General features: G+C 30.7%; 3 protein-coding genes across 4 annotated transcripts; 2 read left to right on the top strand and 1 right to left on the bottom strand.

The window, feature by feature from the left end:
* Positions 1-985: 985 nt before the first annotated feature.
* On the top strand, positions 986-6,612 carry LOC137835674 (uncharacterized). Of its 2 annotated transcripts, none has more exons than XM_068644280.1 (10): positions 986-1,162; positions 1,282-1,604; positions 2,263-2,328; positions 2,405-2,544; positions 3,374-3,500; positions 3,715-3,866; positions 4,067-4,202; positions 5,318-5,402; positions 5,484-5,755; positions 6,372-6,612. In XM_068644280.1, exons 2-10 carry the CDS (start codon positions 1,467-1,469, stop codon positions 6,513-6,515), a joined length of 1,260 nt encoding a protein of 419 aa, XP_068500381.1. In that variant the 5' UTR covers positions 986-1,162; positions 1,282-1,466; the 3' UTR covers positions 6,516-6,612. The 2 variants fall into 2 exon arrangements, with proteins under 2 accessions (XP_068500381.1, XP_068500380.1); XM_068644279.1 differs by having other exon boundaries at positions 1,260-1,604.
* Positions 6,613-7,084: 472 nt separating this feature from the next.
* LOC137835673 (GDSL esterase/lipase At5g22810) lies at positions 7,085-8,956 on the bottom strand. The gene is made up of 5 exons (XM_068644278.1): positions 8,513-8,956; positions 8,275-8,405; positions 7,922-8,155; positions 7,532-7,787; positions 7,085-7,462 (listed from the first exon to the last, which is right to left on the bottom strand). Exons 1-5 carry the CDS (start codon positions 8,748-8,750, stop codon positions 7,269-7,271), a joined length of 1,053 nt encoding a protein of 350 aa, XP_068500379.1. The 5' UTR covers positions 8,751-8,956; the 3' UTR covers positions 7,085-7,268.
* Positions 8,957-15,685: 6,729 nt separating this feature from the next.
* Positions 15,686-18,617, top strand: LOC137835672 (UDP-D-apiose/UDP-D-xylose synthase 2). Its single transcript, XM_068644277.1, has 9 exons — positions 15,686-16,243; positions 16,345-16,437; positions 16,517-16,624; positions 17,104-17,218; positions 17,309-17,442; positions 17,550-17,651; positions 17,790-17,882; positions 17,977-18,112; positions 18,198-18,617. The coding sequence occupies exons 1-9, from the start codon at positions 15,974-15,976 to the stop codon at positions 18,308-18,310; spliced, it is 1,164 nt and encodes a 387-aa protein (XP_068500378.1). The 5' UTR covers positions 15,686-15,973; the 3' UTR covers positions 18,311-18,617.
* Positions 18,618-19,352: the final 735 nt, after the last annotated feature.

Below are 19,352 nucleotides of genomic sequence, written 5' to 3'. Positions count from 1 at the left end.
TCTTCTATTTCATTCTGAATTTGTTATTTTAACAAATATTATGAAATACCAATTTCAAAATAAGAAAATGAGACTTATCTTCAACAATTATTAGCCAATTGTCATTGGAAACCACACATGTTTACTAAAAACGCAACAAATTCATGAATAAAAGGAAGGAGGTTTCTTCCTGCACCCCTACATTTTTCTTCCTGCACCCCCATAATTTTGTAAATTCCGAAACTGACCCCCACAATTTTGGGATCTAGGAGTGTGCTGTGGATGCATCAATCTGGAAGTGAATCATGTTGCATTCCGGATAAGGGGGTGTTCCAAAAGCAAAGTTTGCATAAATTATTGATTTCTGGATTGCTGAATCTGGAAGCCTATTTTCTATTATGAATTGGTGGATCCAGAATGATTTTTTTCAATTATGGATTTCTGAATCCGGAATGCATATTTTGAATTACAGATTGACGGATCCAAAATGGTTTTTTCAATTATGGATGTTTTGCATTTTTTTATTTTGGATTAACACTATCATTCATGTATTACCGGAAGCATCAATCCGGGAGATTACCAGATGCGCCAATCCGAAAATTTACTGGAAGCACCAATCCGAAAATTTACCGCATTTCATAATCTGGAATACAAAAAAAATTTACAGTTTATATAGGGACATTTTTGTCTTTGCACAACCTTATGGAGTGCAGGAAGAAAAATTTAGGGGTACAGAAAGAAACTGCCTAAAAGGAAAGGATCTCACTACCCATGTTTACTCTTAATATTATCCATGAGAAGGCAAAGAAGAAAAGAGAAGGGTGGTATTCGGGCTTTGGGATTTTTAAAAACTTCCAGGCTAATTTTGTAAATTCACATGAATGGAGGGGTACTTTACGAAAAATGTAGGAGTGAAGAAAGAAACACCCCAGTGACTTTCGAGCGGGTCCTGAACACAGGCCCATTGGCCCATGATATGAAAAAAAAAAAGCAATGCCTTTCGCTCACTCGTTTAGTAGTTTGAAGGCACTCGCAATCGATATCAGTCATAAAAATTTAAAATTGGAGGGAACAAGCAAATTCCAAGAAGCGCATGGCGGTTCCGGCAGATCCAATAATTGACGAAGAAGAAGAAGTAGAAGATGGTGGTCCAGCGCACCACCCTTATGCTCCGTCACACGAGGTTCTCATCGACCGTTCCGTTTAAGTTACACGTTTAAGCTATGTTTTTTTTAATGCTATTCAGTGATTGTTTTGAATGATTACTCCTCCTGATGCAGTTTTTTGATTTATCAACGACAGTTGATCCGAGTTACATAATCTCCTTGATAAGAAAGCTTCTGCCGTTGGATTCTGCTTCTCGGAGTACCTATAGTGAAGTTGCTTCTGAAAACCCTAATCGAGGGGAAGAAGACGAAGGGGATGCGCCCTCTGTGTCTGTTTCCAACGAGGAAAATGTTAAATCGTCCAGGAACAAATCCGAGAATATGGATGTTGATGTTTCTGCTGAATTTTCGCGTGGGGAATGTGAAGGTACTGATGTCTCGGTTGGAGAGAGCGCCTGGGAGGAATACGGCTGCGTTTTGTGGGATTTAGCTGCCAGTAAAACACATGCGGAGCTCATGGTATAGCAATGCTGGTTTTTTCTTTATTCGAGTTTCTTTCTTGTTATCATGTACTACTTCATTTCAAATCATCTTTTAGCTCAGGCGAGGTTGTTACCACTAGCTTCCACTCTCCAAATAATGAGTAGGTTGAGTTCGATGTACTGTACAGCCATAATTTGGTCCAGGTCCCACAGAACCTTTTCTTCTATTTAGTTTGATAAAACATTTTTTCATTTTGAATTCTTATTTGTATAAATAAGAAAGTCACCTTGTTTTATATTGTTTCCCGTTTTAAAAAAAAATATTTGTGAGTGGTGAAAAACAGAAAAATGAAAACAGGAAATGGAGGAAAACTAAGTGTCTTTTTTGTTATTATGTGCAGAAATAGAAAACCTTTTTCTTAAACCAACTTGGCCATAAGTCTTAAATTTCCCTCATATCATCGTTGTAAGAATACAGTAACTGATTCTTTGAATGTTCTCTAATGTATTTTTTCCAACCCTGCCCAATTTATCCATGTACCACCAAGCTAATAATCATTAATGTTACAATGGTTGTTGAGACTTTCTCTCATGTTCTGGAGATCTAAATACATTTAGTTTGCTGTCTTTCAAGTTTTAGTCATTTGATTCTTTTATAGACGGAAACGAAATGTTTACTTGGTGTAATACTGCAGGTGGATAATCTCATACTTGAAGTTCTGTTAGCTAATCTATTAGTTTGCAAATCAGCGCGTGTAACAGTAAGTCAATGTTATTCAGATTGCATAAAACTAAGAATCTCTTATCACTTTTTTATGGATTAATTTCATGGTGTAGGAAATTAGTATAGGAATTATTGGGAACCTTGCCTGTCATGAAGTCCCAATGAAGCATATAATCTCAACAAAAGGACTGATTGAGATAATCATTGACAAATTATTTCTGGATGATCCTCAATGCCTATATGAAGCATGCCGGTATGACACGTTTTTTACACCCACATTTCTCGTCAATTTCAGAATTGGGATATGTCTAGTTCCTTCCTTTTTGTTTAGTACCAAATTTGCATGATTAGTTACTATTTCCCTATCGTATGCCTTGTTATTCCTGCTATTTTCACTTTGTTTCTATACTGCATAACTTCATTGTGAAAGAAAAACTCTGATAGTATAAGTGTTCCTTTGTCTTTTTTTTAAAGAAATAATATATATTTGTTCCAAGCTTATCTATTTATACTTGTATATTATGTCTATTTCTTTAATTTTCCCCCGTTTATTTAACTTTCATTGTTTCTTCTGTCCTAAGAATTTGCATCTGTACTTTTCACTTGACCTTGCCGCACGAAGAGGCTAATATTTTGCAGTAAAATCTTGGTGAATCTTTTCTGTTTAGAGCCAGAATTTTAAATGTCAATTTCTTTGACTGTAGACTTCTTTTGGGATAGTGAAATTTTTGGACAAGCTCTGATGTTATGTTCATGTTGTTTCCGGAAAGATTGGTGTGTGTTCCTACATGATTCAATCACATTGGTTCTAATTTTTCTCTTTTTGTTTTTAATAAGATGTCTCATCCTCCTTATTTGTACAATTGTCATTGAATAAATTTCCTGCATTATAGTGTGTGTGTAAGATAAAAGACACATTGATTTACCCATCAAATAGATGGATAGAAGAAAGACATGTTTTTTATTTATTTATCTCAAGACTTTTATCTGTGTTATGCTGTAAATCAAGTATCACACTATTTTTGACACTATGCCTTTATTTTACTAAATACAAACCTTTTTACAATTAATTTTTGGAACAGATTATTGACTGCAGGTCTTCAAAGTGGTGAATCTATTACATGGGCTGAGGCATTGCAGTCTGAACACGTACTCTGTCAAATCTTATGGATTGCAGAAAATACATTGAACCATCAACTTTTAGACAAGGTAATCAATACTTGGTGCCAATCCAGGGTAGTTTCAACTTTTTTTACTTTTTGCAGAGGTTGCAATGTGTGAAGTACTTCATTGATTATATGTGAATATATGCACTAGAAACTTCAATAATTTCAGAGGAAAAATAATATGTTTATTTTTTTTCATCAGAATGCAAATTTTATCTGTCCAATAACTGACATGACATCATTTTACTTTTTAACAGATCATGGGGCTTATTTTAGTTGTATTAGAAAGTCAACAGAAAGTTATGGAGGCTCTCCTTCTACCTATGATGAAGCTTGGTTTGGCAAATATATTAATCAGTCTCTTGACTTTTGAGATCAGCAAATTAACGAGTGAAAGAATACCTGAAAGGTAGTGTGATCCACAGTCCTCCATTCTGCAATGATGTAATTACAGTTCCTATTATCCCCTTATTCTAATTCTGGTATCACTGGCAAATGGTTGTAGAATACATTGTCTTGCAATTTGTTGTTACATTTATTTTTCAGATAACTATTCCATTCGGCTATCTGGTGGAATGGGTATGATAAAACCTCATCTTAATGTTTCAGGTACTCTATTCTTGATTTAATTCTTCGTGCAATTGAAGCTCTTTCTGTTTTGGATGATCATTCTCAGGAAATTTGCTCAAGTACAGGCCTGTTTCAACTAATATGTGATCTGGTTAAGTTTCCAGATAAAGTTGAGGTACATTGTTATTGTTAACAGTTTCAACGCTGATACATCTTTCACAATATTAATTTTTTATATAAATATTTTGGTATCTAAGTCGGAAAAATTAAGACCACGTTATTCATGTAAATATCTAAAAACTTCTCCAACATTGTATCCTTTTCTTTCTTCCCAGATGCATAATGAGCTTTTAAATATTTTTAAACTATGAAGCTTTCTCTCTATCAGTGGATATTATTGATGAAAACTTGAAAATTTTGTTAATATTTCATTTTGGGTGAGAATTGAAGTTACTATTGCTTGTGATACACTCCTGCTTCATTTTGCTCGTACTTGAATAAAAAAGGCTATCCTCTTTTGTTCTGTAGGACCATTTCCCCTTTTAGATAAATCTACACATAGTTGAGCTGAGAGTTTCATAATGCAGACAACTTAATCTAAACCATGTTAGTAAGTATCAGGATACATGAAGTATTGCACGATACAATTCACATCCCCCACTATACGAATCGTACGAAAACTTGTTTGTGCACTGGGAATCACGATCCTAACAAGAAACACAATTTGAATCATTGATTCAGGTCTCACTTTGATATGGAAAATGAAGAGGCAGTGGTGCATGAGAGAAGACAATCCTAATATTGTCTCTTTCTTTTTAGTCTCCTTGGGCCAAACGTTTATCAACCCAAATAATTTTTTTCCATTTAACAAAGGAGTTGGGGCATACGACCCAACCCAATCCAACTATTATAACATTAACCTAAGGCTGTTTCTTCGTGCACCTCCATAGTTTCTCCTAGCACCGAGGTGCAGGAAGAAACAGTCTTAACCTAATCTGTCCACTGATACAACCACTCTTTTTGATGTGGTTGTTAATATTAATTATATTTTTAAATGTTTAGAATCTTACAATTCACGATCCATTATTCAAAATATAAGCTATCCAAGACATCATTTGTATCATGATTCAACTACCATGATCCAAACTTTTTTTTTACTGATCAGCTTTTTTATAAGTTCTAATTATTTGATAACATTTTCTAGATTAATTTATGCCTAATAGCAAACTTTTAAGTTTTGACAAAGAAATAAAATGATTTGGCTAACTGAATTGTTGATTTCTTCTGCAGGTTGGGAACTGTTGTGTTACTGCTGCAGTTCTCATTGCGAATATGTTGTCTGATGTTCCGGATCATGCATTGAGGATATCACAGGGTAAACTATGTATTCACTTTGTATTCTTTCTTGAGTCTCTGGATTATTTAATATAATGGTAACTGGTATTGGGTTTTCTAGATTTGACCCTATTAGGTGGTCTGCTTGATATATTCCCTTTTGCTTCGGATGATGTGGAAGCAAGAAATGCGGTCTGGAATGTAATTGCTAGGATATTGGTTAGAATTCAAGAATCGGAAATGAGCCCTTCAAGAGTACATCACTGTATTATGGTTCTTGTCGAAAAACATGATCTGATTGAAGATGAGCTTCTCAGCCAACGAGTTGAATCTGGTGATGAACAGCATAGCTTGTGTTCTCCTGGCTCAGCAGCAAATGCTAGGAATGTATCTGTATCCTTCTCTTTTAGTCAGTTCAATCTGTTCTTTGTGATTCTCAGGTCCCCTTTGGATGACTTTATTTGAAATCTGTTCTGAGATTACAATTTCTTTGAAATAAGATGTTGAATTTTATTTCATTCATATCTATGGTTTCATGATTACATGATAATATATCTATTTTCACTCAGTCTAAAATGCAGGGGATTTTTTTTTCCAATTTACTAATGATGCTATATGTTAAAAAGGATTTCTTACCAAATCAGGTACAAGCGTGGCAAAAACTATTATCATGTCTTCCTTTTTCTTTCACTGACTGTTTGTATCTAATTTTGTAGAATCCATTCATGGTATTTTTTATTTACTTTCTATATTGAGTGTCATTAAACTTTCCAATGGACAATCCTTCAGTAGGGAACAAAAACACTCAAGAGCTTTGCATATTTAGATTGCTTGTCTTTAATTCTGAACCATTAATTTAGACCTTTTTAAACCTCTATCTAGCCATCCAAATGTGTCTAAACTAAACAATGCCCACCACACCTACAGACAGTTAAGTTCACAGGCTTATTTATCCACATGCTTGCTTTGCCATTTATTGGTTGTTTCACTTTACCATCGCAATCAATAGCTTGGGATGATCATCAGTATTCTGAATAAGTGGACTGCAGAAAAAGAGAATGCCAAGAATAATCGGAATGCTGAAGTTCCCGTCAGTGAGTCAGATGTAAAAAGATTGTTGGATTGCTGTAATAAATTCTTCAATTACAATTGATGTGTCTTGTAAATTACAGTTGTCTAGACAATTTGAAGGCTCTGCACCTGTCGATACTGTTTTTGTATTTTTTTATTTATGGTACATCTTTTTAGAAGCTATTGGTAGTTGGAGTTCTACAACTGGCTTTTTGGAGTATTAATTTTTAGGGATAAAACTTAAATATTGACATTCAACTTGATAATGTTAATCTTTAATCCAAACTTTAATTTGGAGGAGTTTTACAACTGGCTTTTTGGAGTATTAATTTTTAGGGATAAAACTTAAATATTGACATTCAACTTGATAATGTTAATCTTTAATCCAAACTTTAATTTTGATTACAAAATAAAACTAAAAAGACCCATGGAACTTTTACATCTGTAATTAAGGTTGATTTTTTAATGTAAACTTTTGTTAGGTACATTTGGGTAAAACTCCATTTTGCATAATTGCAGAACCATTTAAGAAAACTTTATATAAATTGTCTTTAATATAAGCGGACATTGTATTACTGTTATAAAGTGAGTCTGTATATTTTTTATCAGCAATAAAGTGAGTTTATATGTAATTTTCCCATGAGGAGCAGCTTTGAATACTCGGTAGAAATTTTGCACGAAAACTCATTGGAATATAGGTCTTATTACATGAAACTTGAAACACAGTAAAAGTTATAATTAAACATACTCAACCTGCTTTTTTATAAGCCAAACTAATGCAACAATAACCGCACAATTCTTAAAAATATATATCCAGAGTAGATATGACACGGGATTAGGATATAAGAGAGATGCCAGCAGCCAGTAAGTCATCGGACAAAAGCTTGTTTGCAGCCTCCGAAGGATGAAAACCATCCCAGAATACATACTCAGATGCATTGGCACACGTTCCTATGGATTTCTGGTTGCACAGTATAGATGTCTCTAGCAAGCCTGTTCCACAACAAGCCTTCCTTGCTTCAAAAAAGCCTGTGAAAGTAAAATAAAACTAGTTCATGAGTTATGCTTGATAAGGCTTAGCACAGTTAGAAAGTGTACCATTATCAGAAGGCTTAGTGACAAGGTCATAGAGAGGTTGGTAGATATCAAGGATGACCAATTTCAGACCAGAAAGCGATTTTTGCAAGCTTTGCGACGTAGTGTTTAGCTTCTTATTGAAGTTAACAGCATCACTGTTTAGTCTAACCACACATTCGTTGCTATCAAAGCCAAAGAGAGTGACAGCTGCTGGCAGACAACCCATAGGAGGTAATGTTGTGACGCCAATCTTCCTTGCTCCAAGTGCATACAAGTTCTGTCATGTATGTTTGAAATTTGGAAATGTCAGCAAACGAAAATAAATAGCCCCTTTTTTTCTCTTTTCACTTCTTATCATTGGTAACCCTTGTTTAAGGGCAAGGTGGTTTCTTAAGGTTGACAAAGACATGCCTGAATGAAAGTGGCGTACTGTTGCATTAGAATATCTGAGAATTGGTCAGCAGTGTAAACTTTGTAAAGCAGTGGATTTATATAATAGTTCTGAATAAAATCACTGTTTCCAGCGCTGATAAGATATATAGCACCAGATATAATTGATGAAGCATTTGACTGCCCTGCTATTCCCATCAATATATTCTGGCTCTCTTTGTAGTGTTCCAGCTGTTGGCTCAATGGAATTGCATGCTAGACCAATTGGAAACAAAACAAAAGAAAAAACACACATTCCTACATTAGGCTTTGTGAATAATGAAGACAAGTAAAAAAAAACTGAAGATTTTTAAACTTGCAAAGTGTATATTTACATAAAGCTTAGCTGTGGGATCGTAGTAGCCAGAAGCAGCTGAGGCAAAGTTGGCACCGTTCAAGAGGTTTTTTCCTTTGACCTTTAAGTTGAGGTAAGCTGGCGGGTAAGAGGTAAATCCAAGGTTTTCAGCTGCAGTGAACAGAATAAAGATCAAGCATGCAATCCTTTTATAGAAAAAAACATGATAATGTAGGTGAGAAAATGGTGTTTCATTCAATGGGGATTTTGAGCAATACCTGTGTAGTCTGATGCAAGCTTCCCATTGCAAAACCTCCCTGTTGGAGTGTGATTATTGAAGTCTCTTCCATAAGGAGGGAAGTTTGCTTTTACAATGGTGGATAACTGGTTATTATTGCCCACATCAAACACAGAGTCCCCAAATATGAACAATGCAGGAACCAGAGGCTGCCCTTTAGCCACATTGAACACTACAGCCAGAAGAAAGGAAGTCATGAAATAACTTGCATTCCCCATGCTTTTGAGTTTCTCTTCAGAGAGAGAAGGGAAGTGGGAGGGCTTTTAAAAAGGGGTGTTATAGTATTGGGAACTGATAATCTGAGCAATGGTCTGAAGCATGCAGTGGGACTGGTTTGGCAAGGCTGCAGTTCCGAGAATCTTATAAATGTCTGAACAAGTTAGTTGAGATACACTAGTCAAAATAGATATCAAATCTCGGTATCATATCCACGTAGTGCATGCTAGCTTCTTCTAGTGTAACTAAAATTAGTACAATTTTTAATTATAAGTAGGTAGCATAAACGTTCTTAGCTGTAACCATCTTAATGTTGCAGAAGTATCAATGAAATTATGCTCATGTCTTGAGCTACAAGATATCTCTCAAAACAAAATCAAAGAGAGCTACTAGTAGCAAGTTATATGGTGTGGCTGAATGAAGTTTTCAGCACACATGAACTGTAATTTGACAAGCAAAGAAATGGCCTTTTTCTTAGTCTGTTTTCTACATTTCCCAAAACCAAAAACCTGTCTAAAGTTAATATACAAGTAAGAAAGGATGTCGGTTACAAGTATAGTCTTGCACGTGACATGCAACTACAAGCTTCTTAAACAAGCGCACTTCTCAACCACACCAGATTTACTGCACAACAGAAGACAACTTATATCAAAAAGGAAAAGAAACAAGAGGAAGAAGCTAAGGTAAGTAACTTATATGGATTTGGACACATTGATGTTCATCTTTGTACCATAAAGTTTGATGTCATTTGATGGAGTGTTATATGTTGAGAAATGTGCATAAATTACAATTAGAATGAGAAATAAATTTTATTTAAAAGAAATAATTTTGATAATAAGTAAATTGTTCACTTTCAAATTTCAGTTGTCAAAAAAAAATTATTTTATTTTTTACATGTTACAAAATTTGTTAATAGATAAAATTTAAAAGAGTTCTATTTTTACAACTAATACCAAAATACAACCACAATAAATATTAATATTTAGAACAGAAAAAAAATACATTCAAAATGCATAAAGTTATAATTTTTTTTTTAAATTCACAAAGTTAAAAATTTCTATAAAGAATTAAAATATTAATATTTATTAAGTTGTAGGCTTAGCCTCAAATAAAAATTAGTAAATTTTAAAAAAAAATTCATTAGAAGGTAACTGATACAAACTAAGTAGCTTTTCTTGTTGGCAACACTTAACTGTTTCTTGTGACCTAAGGTTTCGACCATATGAGATGTTCGGTTGGTGAAATAATTCTATGGTTTCTTTTCATAGCACTGATGGTGTATAATTTATCTAGGAAAAATGGATAATTTATTTTTATTTGATTGTATACAAAAAAATAAACAATACAAAAATACAAAATGATATAAATATCTCAAATAAGTTATTAAATGTCATATAAATAATAATGGTTTTTTGGAATATAAGTCATTCTCTCAAGATTTTTTTTTTTTATCTCCCATCCATTTAAAATGTAATTTTACATTTGGAATTAACTAGTGTCAAGTATTTGCTTTAGGTGATATTTATCTTTTCTTTGGATTTCTTGTATTTTAATACTAAATTTAGTATTATATTTTTATTTCCCATACATGATTTTTTATAATACTTTGAAATAGAATCAGTCTACTTTTCTTATGGCACATGCTTTATTTATCCCTACCTATAAACTATAAAGAGCTTTGAATTTAAGTGAGTATTCTTTTTAATATATTGTTCTTTAAACATATTCTTACTAACAAACTCACACTTATAATCCTAACCTATATAATTTAAAATGTTTTTCTAAAATATTTCATATTTACATTTAAAATTCGTATAATAAAAATATAACTATTATTATCTATTAATTAGAAATAAGAAATAAAATTTTGATCAGTGCCCATTTGAACGTCTGTGACTCCCTGAATCCACTCTTGAAGGGAAGATAAAAAATGATGAGTCTCAACCCCAAAAAGTATTTTTCTCGTGCACGAATCTATTTTTGGTACTATAATTTTGAAAATGTGGAAGTTTGATTCTTATAAAATTTTAATGGTACATTTGGTCTTTCCTAAAATTGAATAATTTTGAGAAACTTTTAATTTATTATCGAATTGTGAGATAAAATTATATATATTTGTTAATGATAATGATATAAATTATTTTTCACGTAAAATAGTGATGGTAAAATTTTTATAACAAGCTTTAATAGTTTTTATTTTCTTATACATGTTTAAAAAAATTGTTAGCAATTGAATGACATGTTAATAACAAACCAAAATTATGCAATTAAACTTTTTTAGAGATTAAAATTCCACATTTGGCAGAACCCAAAATAATCTGTTCTTTAAACATGTCTATGTTATTGCAGGTTGCAACTCCGTCAAATTCCTAAAGACTGTTTTTTTCTGTAATTCCATATGTTATTTTTTCATCTTCACAATTTTTTTGTATTTTCAAAAATGTTTATAAGTAATATTTTGACACGTTTTTTAAACTCGTAATTAGCTTCTCGATTATATAATTCATAAGTATTTTCTAAGTTTTGGATTTCTTCAAATGTGTGTTCAAATTACATAATTCAAAAACTATTATTAAATTCATATTTTCGAATTATATAATTTAAAATACCATTTTAAATCATGTAATCAAAATATGCAGGTGAAAAAAAAATAAAAAAGTATGTTTTATATTTTGTATGTGATACAAGAAAAACATATGAAGTGCAAGAAGAAACAATTATCCCTAAACTATGCAAATTGTAAAAGAAAGTTTTGTATAGATGAAAATATAATTACAAAACACATATAGAGTACTAATATCAAATCAAAATAAATAAATATAAATAGAAAGTATCTTTAATCTTAAATCATAAAACAACATCAATTTTTTCATTTTATCCATTTTTTTCCAATTTGTCAATGAATATTTTTTTACTTCATCCACCACCTCATCCTAATACATAAAGTGTTGTTTTGCCATGTTACAAACTTTGTAAAAATAAAATAAAAAAATTATCTTTTTTAAATTAATCTTCTACTAACAAATAAGCAAACAATTATTTAAAATATGAATTTTTACATTAGATTTCAAATTAAAATGAAATTTTAAAAACAATGTAGTACAGATGAACCTATAAAAAAGTATAAAAAGTAAATTATGACTTAATGTGATAGCCCTGCATTAAAATTAACCCAGTTTAGTTACTCATAATGATTTAAATTGGTGTTTTGAATGTTTTTTAAATATATCAATAAGGGGTTAATCTAAACATGAATTCATTTAAATTTCTTAAATATTTTGAATTTAAATAGTATTATAAATGAAAATAATAGCTCAATATATTTTTTATTCTATAATAAATCTAGAATTATTGATAAATTTCTCAATTATTCATTTTCATTTTTTAATTTAGTTTTAATTATATTTATACTAAATTGAATTTGATTTTTATTCTAAATATTTGATTTTTGACAAAAATAATGAATAATTAATTCTAATAATATAATCACAAAAAAATGTTGGTGAATTTACTTTCTTCGTTCCACATTACACGATATTGCTATAATTTTTTTTTGTCCTTTTTATAACTCTCTTCTTAAAATTGGCATTTATATTGATAATTTTTTTATCACAACACCCTTAGTTATCTGTGTTCGTAAATAAATAAATAAATATTATTATGAATTGTTTTTTTAGAGAAAATTAAAGAGTTTATATATATATATGTGTGTGTTTTTTTGAGAGAAAATTGTTGTAATCACTTATAAATTGAATATTATTAATTAAATTAACCAATTTTCATAGCAAATATGAATTAGTTATTAATGATAAAATGGGAAAGGAACTAATATATATACGTAAAAAACAATTTATGTATATTTAATATTAGTTTTATAGTATATTTTATTGTCCGTCTATCCTTATTTACGAATTTTATCATTTAATTATTTTTTCATGAAATCAAACTTTGTATTTTTCATTTCATTTGTTCTTTAAATTTTTAATAAAATGATAAATTTTAATAAAAAAAAATGAAAAGTTAAAATGACATGATTTTATGACCGATTTATTCAAAAAACGTATAACTATTAAAATATATACTAATGTTTTAAATATTAGAAACTTCAATTATTAGGCATTTACGTCCACTAACAGTGTCGGAATTATCAAAGAGAATATTTGAATATGAATACCTGTAATAATTATCTTTTTATTAAATTGTACACTATAAGAAGTGATATAATTATTATTGGTGACCCATATGGCATGTCTACACTTTTATGATAATAAATATAGTTAAAAATATAATTGCACTAAATAAGAATTACTAAAATACAAAAAGTAAAATTATAATAAAAATTTATAATTATACAATAAAAAATATTTTTTATTTGTTATCCTTGTAGTTTCTATATATCAAGAAAACAAAAAAGATAGTTAATAAAGACGAGATAAAAAGGTCCAATAAATAGAAAGATCTCCATAAAAGTAAAAGCGGAATTTTAATTACTTGATGTAATTTTTAATTATTAAAATAAATAAAATTTATTAAAATAAGGTGATATGATTTAATTGAAATTTGATTACATTAACATTGTGTTATCTAATTGAAGTTATATGACGTTGACACTATTTTTCTTAACAAAATCATCACATGTTTTTTTTTTCATTTTAGTAATTAATGTATGAAATTGTGGGTAAATTCCCTATCTAGCATCATTTACACTTTTATTTTTCTAACTATCACTTTTTTGCTTTTATTTCCCTATCTAGGACCCTTTTGTTTTTATTTTTCTATCTAGCACCCTTTTATTTTTTATTTCCCTATCTAGCACCATCTCAAAAATAAATAAAATAATAATAAATTATTATTTTTTTTATAATTTTAATTTTGAATATATTAAAAAATAAGTATTTTTAATGTTTAAAATAGTTAGAAATATAATTAATGAATAAAGAAATGAGTTTTTTACAAAATAAAATAAAAGTAATAAATTAAAAATGTTTAGTTTAATTTTTTTTTAAGAATGAAGAAAATAAAAAATTAAACTCTACCACAACATCTATAAACATAACTTAGTATTTATTTTTATTATTATTGATGATGTAATCATGTTAATTTTAAGTAAAAAATACAGGATATAGTTATAAAAAAAATCAAAGTCAATTAGTATTAATTAATATTGAACGCACAAATAATATTGAAGTGTCTATCTACCTTAAATGCAAAATCTTAAAAAAAAGCTAATGCAATTGCGACCCTTAATGCTTAAAAATGAGAAGAAGAAAAATGTAAAAATAAATAAATATAGAAAATAAAAACAACAATATTGCATCGGATCTTTCATGTTACGAAAGACTATTTGATGGAACTCAGAAATGAAGAGTGTTGGTTTGCATACACTGGTCAAATACTATGTCCAAGTCCCGACATGAAAATAACCTCAAATGAGATACCTAAGTCAAGTCGAATAAGGACTGATATGGACATAAGAGAACAACATAATTGAACAAAAAAATGTTCATATTGTCAAACACTAGGACACACAAAAAGAACATGTCCCAAGAATTGTGCATTTCTCGTCATTAATTATGTTTCATTTCGCACAAACTATTTAATGTACTATTGAAAAAAATATCAAATGAATGATCATCTTTCATTTTTTTTTTATGATCAACATCTACTTATTTAGTATCGTCTTATATCTCTTATTTTATCTTGTTTGGATTTTTTTTTATATCTTGTATATTTATCTTATTTTGTTTTTCCTTTATTTTATATCTTATATGTTTTTAGTTATTTTTTTTCTGCCATTGTTTATTTATTTTTGTTTTTATTTTATTATTGTTGTTTTTATTTTCTATACTTATTTATTTTTGTATTTTTCTTCTTCTCATTTTTAAGCATTAAGTGTAGCATTTGCATTATATTTTTTTTAGGATTTTGCATTTAGGGTAGACGCCTCAATATTATTTGTGTGACCATTATTAATTAATACTAATTGACTTTGGTTTTTTCATAATTATGTCCTGTATTTTTTACTTAAAATTAACATGATTACATCATCAATAATAATAAAAATAAATACTAATTTATGTTTATAGATTCAACTTTTATGTTGTTGTAGGGTTTAATTTCTTATTTTCTTCATTCTTAAAAAATTAATTTTAAACTAAACATTTTTAATTTATTACTTTTTAATTTTTATTTTGTAAAAACTCATTTCTTTATTTATTAATTATATTTCTAACTATTTTAAACATTAAAAATACTTATTTTTTAATGCATTCAAAATTAAAATTATCAAAAAAAATTAATTTATTATTTATTTATTTATTTTTGAAATGGTGCTAGATAGGGAAATAAAAAATAAAAAGGTGCTAGATAGGGAAATAAAAACAAAAGGGTGCTAGATAGGGAAATAAAAGCAAAAGAGTGCTAATTAAGAAAATAAAAGTGTAAATAGTGCTAGATAGGGAATTGAGCCTGAAATTGTACCTTTTTAATAAAAAAAATCATATAAATATTTTTAAAAAATCAATTTAATATTAATAGTTATACATAAAAAATATAGTAATTTATACGTAAATAAAATGATGGATAAATTGTATTAAGTTAATATGATTCAATTGAAATCTAATTATACTGAAATCGTGTCACACATTAAAATTATATTAAGTTGTTTATGATTTTTTTCGTGCTAACCTGACACGATTTATTTATTTTAATAATTTTTTAAAATTTTATTTATTTTAATAATTAATATGTAAAGATTACATCTCTTTAGTAAAAAAATTCTTAAAAATAATCAAAATTTCACTTTTTATTATGAATGGTTATACGTAAAAATAAAAAAATTCAAAATATAATAATTTATATGGAGATGTAATTTAATTTTTTTAATTACATTTGAATTATTTGTTAGTATTTGAGTGTGTATGTGCTGTGAGTGAGTGAGATATGCGCGTAAAGATGTGGACGAAACATAGGTAGCTGTAGATTTAGAATAATACGCAAAGCTTTATTTGATGAATAAAAAAAGAGAGTCTGAATAAAGAGTATTTATACCTTGCTTGCAACTCTCTGACATCACACAATCGCTAATGTGACAGTAACCAAAACAGGAACACTGTGGAAGGGATAGAAGAGAAGAAACACTATTCTCCATTCATATATTACATCAACCTTAAACTCTTCTTATCATTTTCTCTTCTCAAGTTCTCACAGACATTCATTTTGAGCAATGGCTTCGGCGCGATTGGATCTGGACGGAAATCTCATAAAACCAATCACCATCTGCATGATTGGTGCAGGTGGCTTCATCGGGTCCCACCTCTGCGAGAAGCTCATGTCTGAAACCCCTCACAAGGTTTTTGCCTTGGATGTTTACAACGACAAGATCAAACACCTTCTCGAACCCGACACGCTCCCTTGGGCTGGTCGCATCCAATTCCACCGCCTCAACATCAAGCACGATTCTCGACTTGAGGGCCTCATCAAGACTGCAGATCTGGTTTCACTCTTGTTCCCTCGTAAAAATGCAATCTTTTTTCTTGCAGTGTTCTTTTCCGGAAATTTTGATGTTTGAGACACAATTGGGTTTCTCTGTTTCAGACCATTAATCTGGCTGCCATATGCACTCCCGCGGATTACAACACGCGCCCTCTCGACACCATTTACAGCAACTTCATCGACGCGCTTCCTGTGGTGCGTGTTACTTTTACTTTCTCTCTCTGTTACTCTCTGTGTGTGGAACTTGGAATTGAGGATTGGAGTTTGGGTTCAGGTTAAGTACTGTTCGGAAAACAACAAGCGTCTCATTCACTTCTCTACCTGTGAAGTCTATGGGAAAACGATTGGAAGCTTCCTCCCCAAAGATAGTGCACTTCGTCAGGTAACCTTTCACTTTCCTTGGACTTACTACTGCAGATCTGTGCATGATCGATGATGGTTTGAAATTTGCAATGCGTCAACAGTTTGTTGTTTTGCAATGATGGGTCTTTTCAATGAATACTTTTTATCTATCTTTGTGTGTTCTTTAACTGTTGTCTACACACAATGTTTAGATAAACCTGTGGAGGACGAAATCAAGAAAATCAAATCTATTGAGTTTATTTTTTCGTAAACTAAAATCAATTTTTTTAATTTTTACCTTTTGGGTAAGTTAGATGAGATGGCTTCTGTATAAGTTAAGTGTGTAAGTTGATTTTAGTTTATGGAATAAGCTTACTTCATTTTATCTTGTTTCCTGCTCTTATAAATCTTATTTATGAAAAAAATTATCTAACAGCATCTTAGCAGTGGAATGGTTTGCTTGTTTTTTCTTGGGTAATGTGTGGAGTTATAATATATGTTGTTTCCATGTCGTGTTAGGATCCTGCATACTACGTACTTAAGGAGGATGAGTCTCCTTGTATTTTTGGTTCGATTGAAAAGCAGAGATGGTCATATGCCTGTGCTAAGCAGTTGATTGAGAGGCTTGTCTATGGTAAGCTGTTTTTTTTTTTTTACTTTTTATGTATAGACTTTCAATTTTCATGTATTGATTTTTGTCTCTCTGAGATGGTGTTGTTGACAGCTGAGGGCGCTGAAAATGGTTTGGAATTCACAATTGTGAGGCCTTTTAATTGGATTGGACCACGAATGGATTTCATACCCGGCATTGATGGTCCAAGTGAGGGTGTTCCTCGGGTTCTGGCATGCTTTAGCAATGTGAGCTTACCTTGAGATTTATACTTTGTTTTGTTTAAGATTGAATATATGCTGGTGAATATTTTTGAATTACTATTCTAAATATTTTCTCCATTCCTTTTCTGCAGAATCTCCTCCGAGGTGAGCCCCTTAAGCTTGTGGATGGTGGCCAATCCCAGAGAACCTTTGTGTATATTAAGGATGCTATTGAAGCTGTCTTGTTGATGATTGTAGGCTTCCATATCCAATCTTTAATGAGACTTTATGACTTTTAAGTACAGATTATCTGATTGTAGAAGTTCACCTTTTAAAGTATTATTCTTATTGGATGGCTGTTCCACTAAATGTGATCAATAACTTGTTAACAGGAAAATCCTGGCAGGGCCAATGGACATATTTTCAATGTGGGTAACCCAAACAATGAGGTTACAGTTAGGCAGCTTGCTGAAATGATGACTCAGGTTTAAGCATCAAGTTTGATTGTTTGACCCTATTAGATTTTTAAAATGGTGGTGTTTGGTGCCATAAAATATTTATTTTCATTCAATTCTGCAGGTTTATTCAAAGGTAAGTGGAGAATCACCTCTGGAAAAACCTACTATTGATGTGAGCTCCAAAGAATTTTATGGCGAGGGATATGATGATAGCGACAAAAGAATACCTGACATGACCATAATTAATAGGCAACTTGGTATGTTTCCTTGTTACTTTACCTTAAAGGTTATTAATATAAAATGTTTTACCTGTTAATGATGTATCACTCACTCCTATTTCAGGCTGGAATCCTGAGACCTCACTTTGGGACCTGCTTGAGTCAACTCTCACCTATCAGCACAGAACTTATGCTGAAGCCATCAAGAAAGTCATTGCAAAGCCTGTGGCAAGTTAAACTTGTATGGTGATGAACTGCTTTGAGAAGAAGAGTGTTCAGCCCATAGGGGGCATTTACCTACGATAGTTTACTGAATTATTTTTTACATACATAGTATTTTTCCCCTTGGTTTTGGTTTCGGTAGCCAATACCCATATTATTCATTACATATTTATGAAGAAGTAAGAATTTATCGAGGGCAATATGTGTTGTTGGGATGTGATTTTCACACGGCTTGGGGAGAAACATACGAGGAAAGGAGATTCAGCTGTAACATTTATCATATACTTTCTAAATTTAAATTAATGGAATACTTTTGCTGCAATATGTTTACATCTCGTATATTTTGATAAATTCCAAATCCACCCACATAAATTTACTGATCTGTCTGGTTAGAAATAACGTTTTCAGGAGTTATCTCTTAGTATAGGGTCCAACAGTCAGTTAGTTTCTTTTTTTCTCTAGTATTGAAAGTTATGTGTATATAACTGCTGCTCTCTCTCTTATATCAATATACACCATTCTTTAATCAATGAGAATTTTCTTCCGTTTTTCTTTTCTTTCTCTTCTTTTCCCTTGCTTACCAAATTGTCTTAAGCCTCTTAGATTTCCATTCTGAATGCAATATAGTTTTGCATTATATGTAAATATATTATGTTGCAGAATTTCTTTTGATATGATATTAGAGCTCTTCTTTGTTTTGATATGATATTAGAGCTCTTCTTTGTGCATGCTCCATTTTTTGGTTTTGTTGTTTCTTTTTTGCAATTATCTTTTTCTTTCTTGTTGCTTTCTTTTTTTTCTCATGGCATAGGAATTTTAACAAACACCTGCAACGCAAAGGTGCTTGTATTTTACATCCTAGTGGAAATCCGACTACGTGTGTTACACCAGGCCCAACAACATCAACAGGCCCAAATGTCAGATCAATAAACCTAGATGGATGAAAGACTTTCTGATTTAATGGGCTTAAAGAATGTTCAATTTAATTGTTTTCAATTTTTAATGTGACTTAAAGGGGAAGCCCATTGTATCCTTTGGGAAAACCCTATTTGAATAC

Source organism: Phaseolus vulgaris, chromosome 5 (genome assembly GCF_000499845.2).
Source record: "Phaseolus vulgaris cultivar G19833 chromosome 5, P. vulgaris v2.0, whole genome shotgun sequence".
In the NCBI taxonomy this organism is placed as follows: Eukaryota; Viridiplantae; Streptophyta; class Magnoliopsida; order Fabales; family Fabaceae; genus Phaseolus; species Phaseolus vulgaris.
Note: the sequence above shows the minus strand (reverse complement) of the source record. Positions and strands in the feature narration are given on the sequence as shown.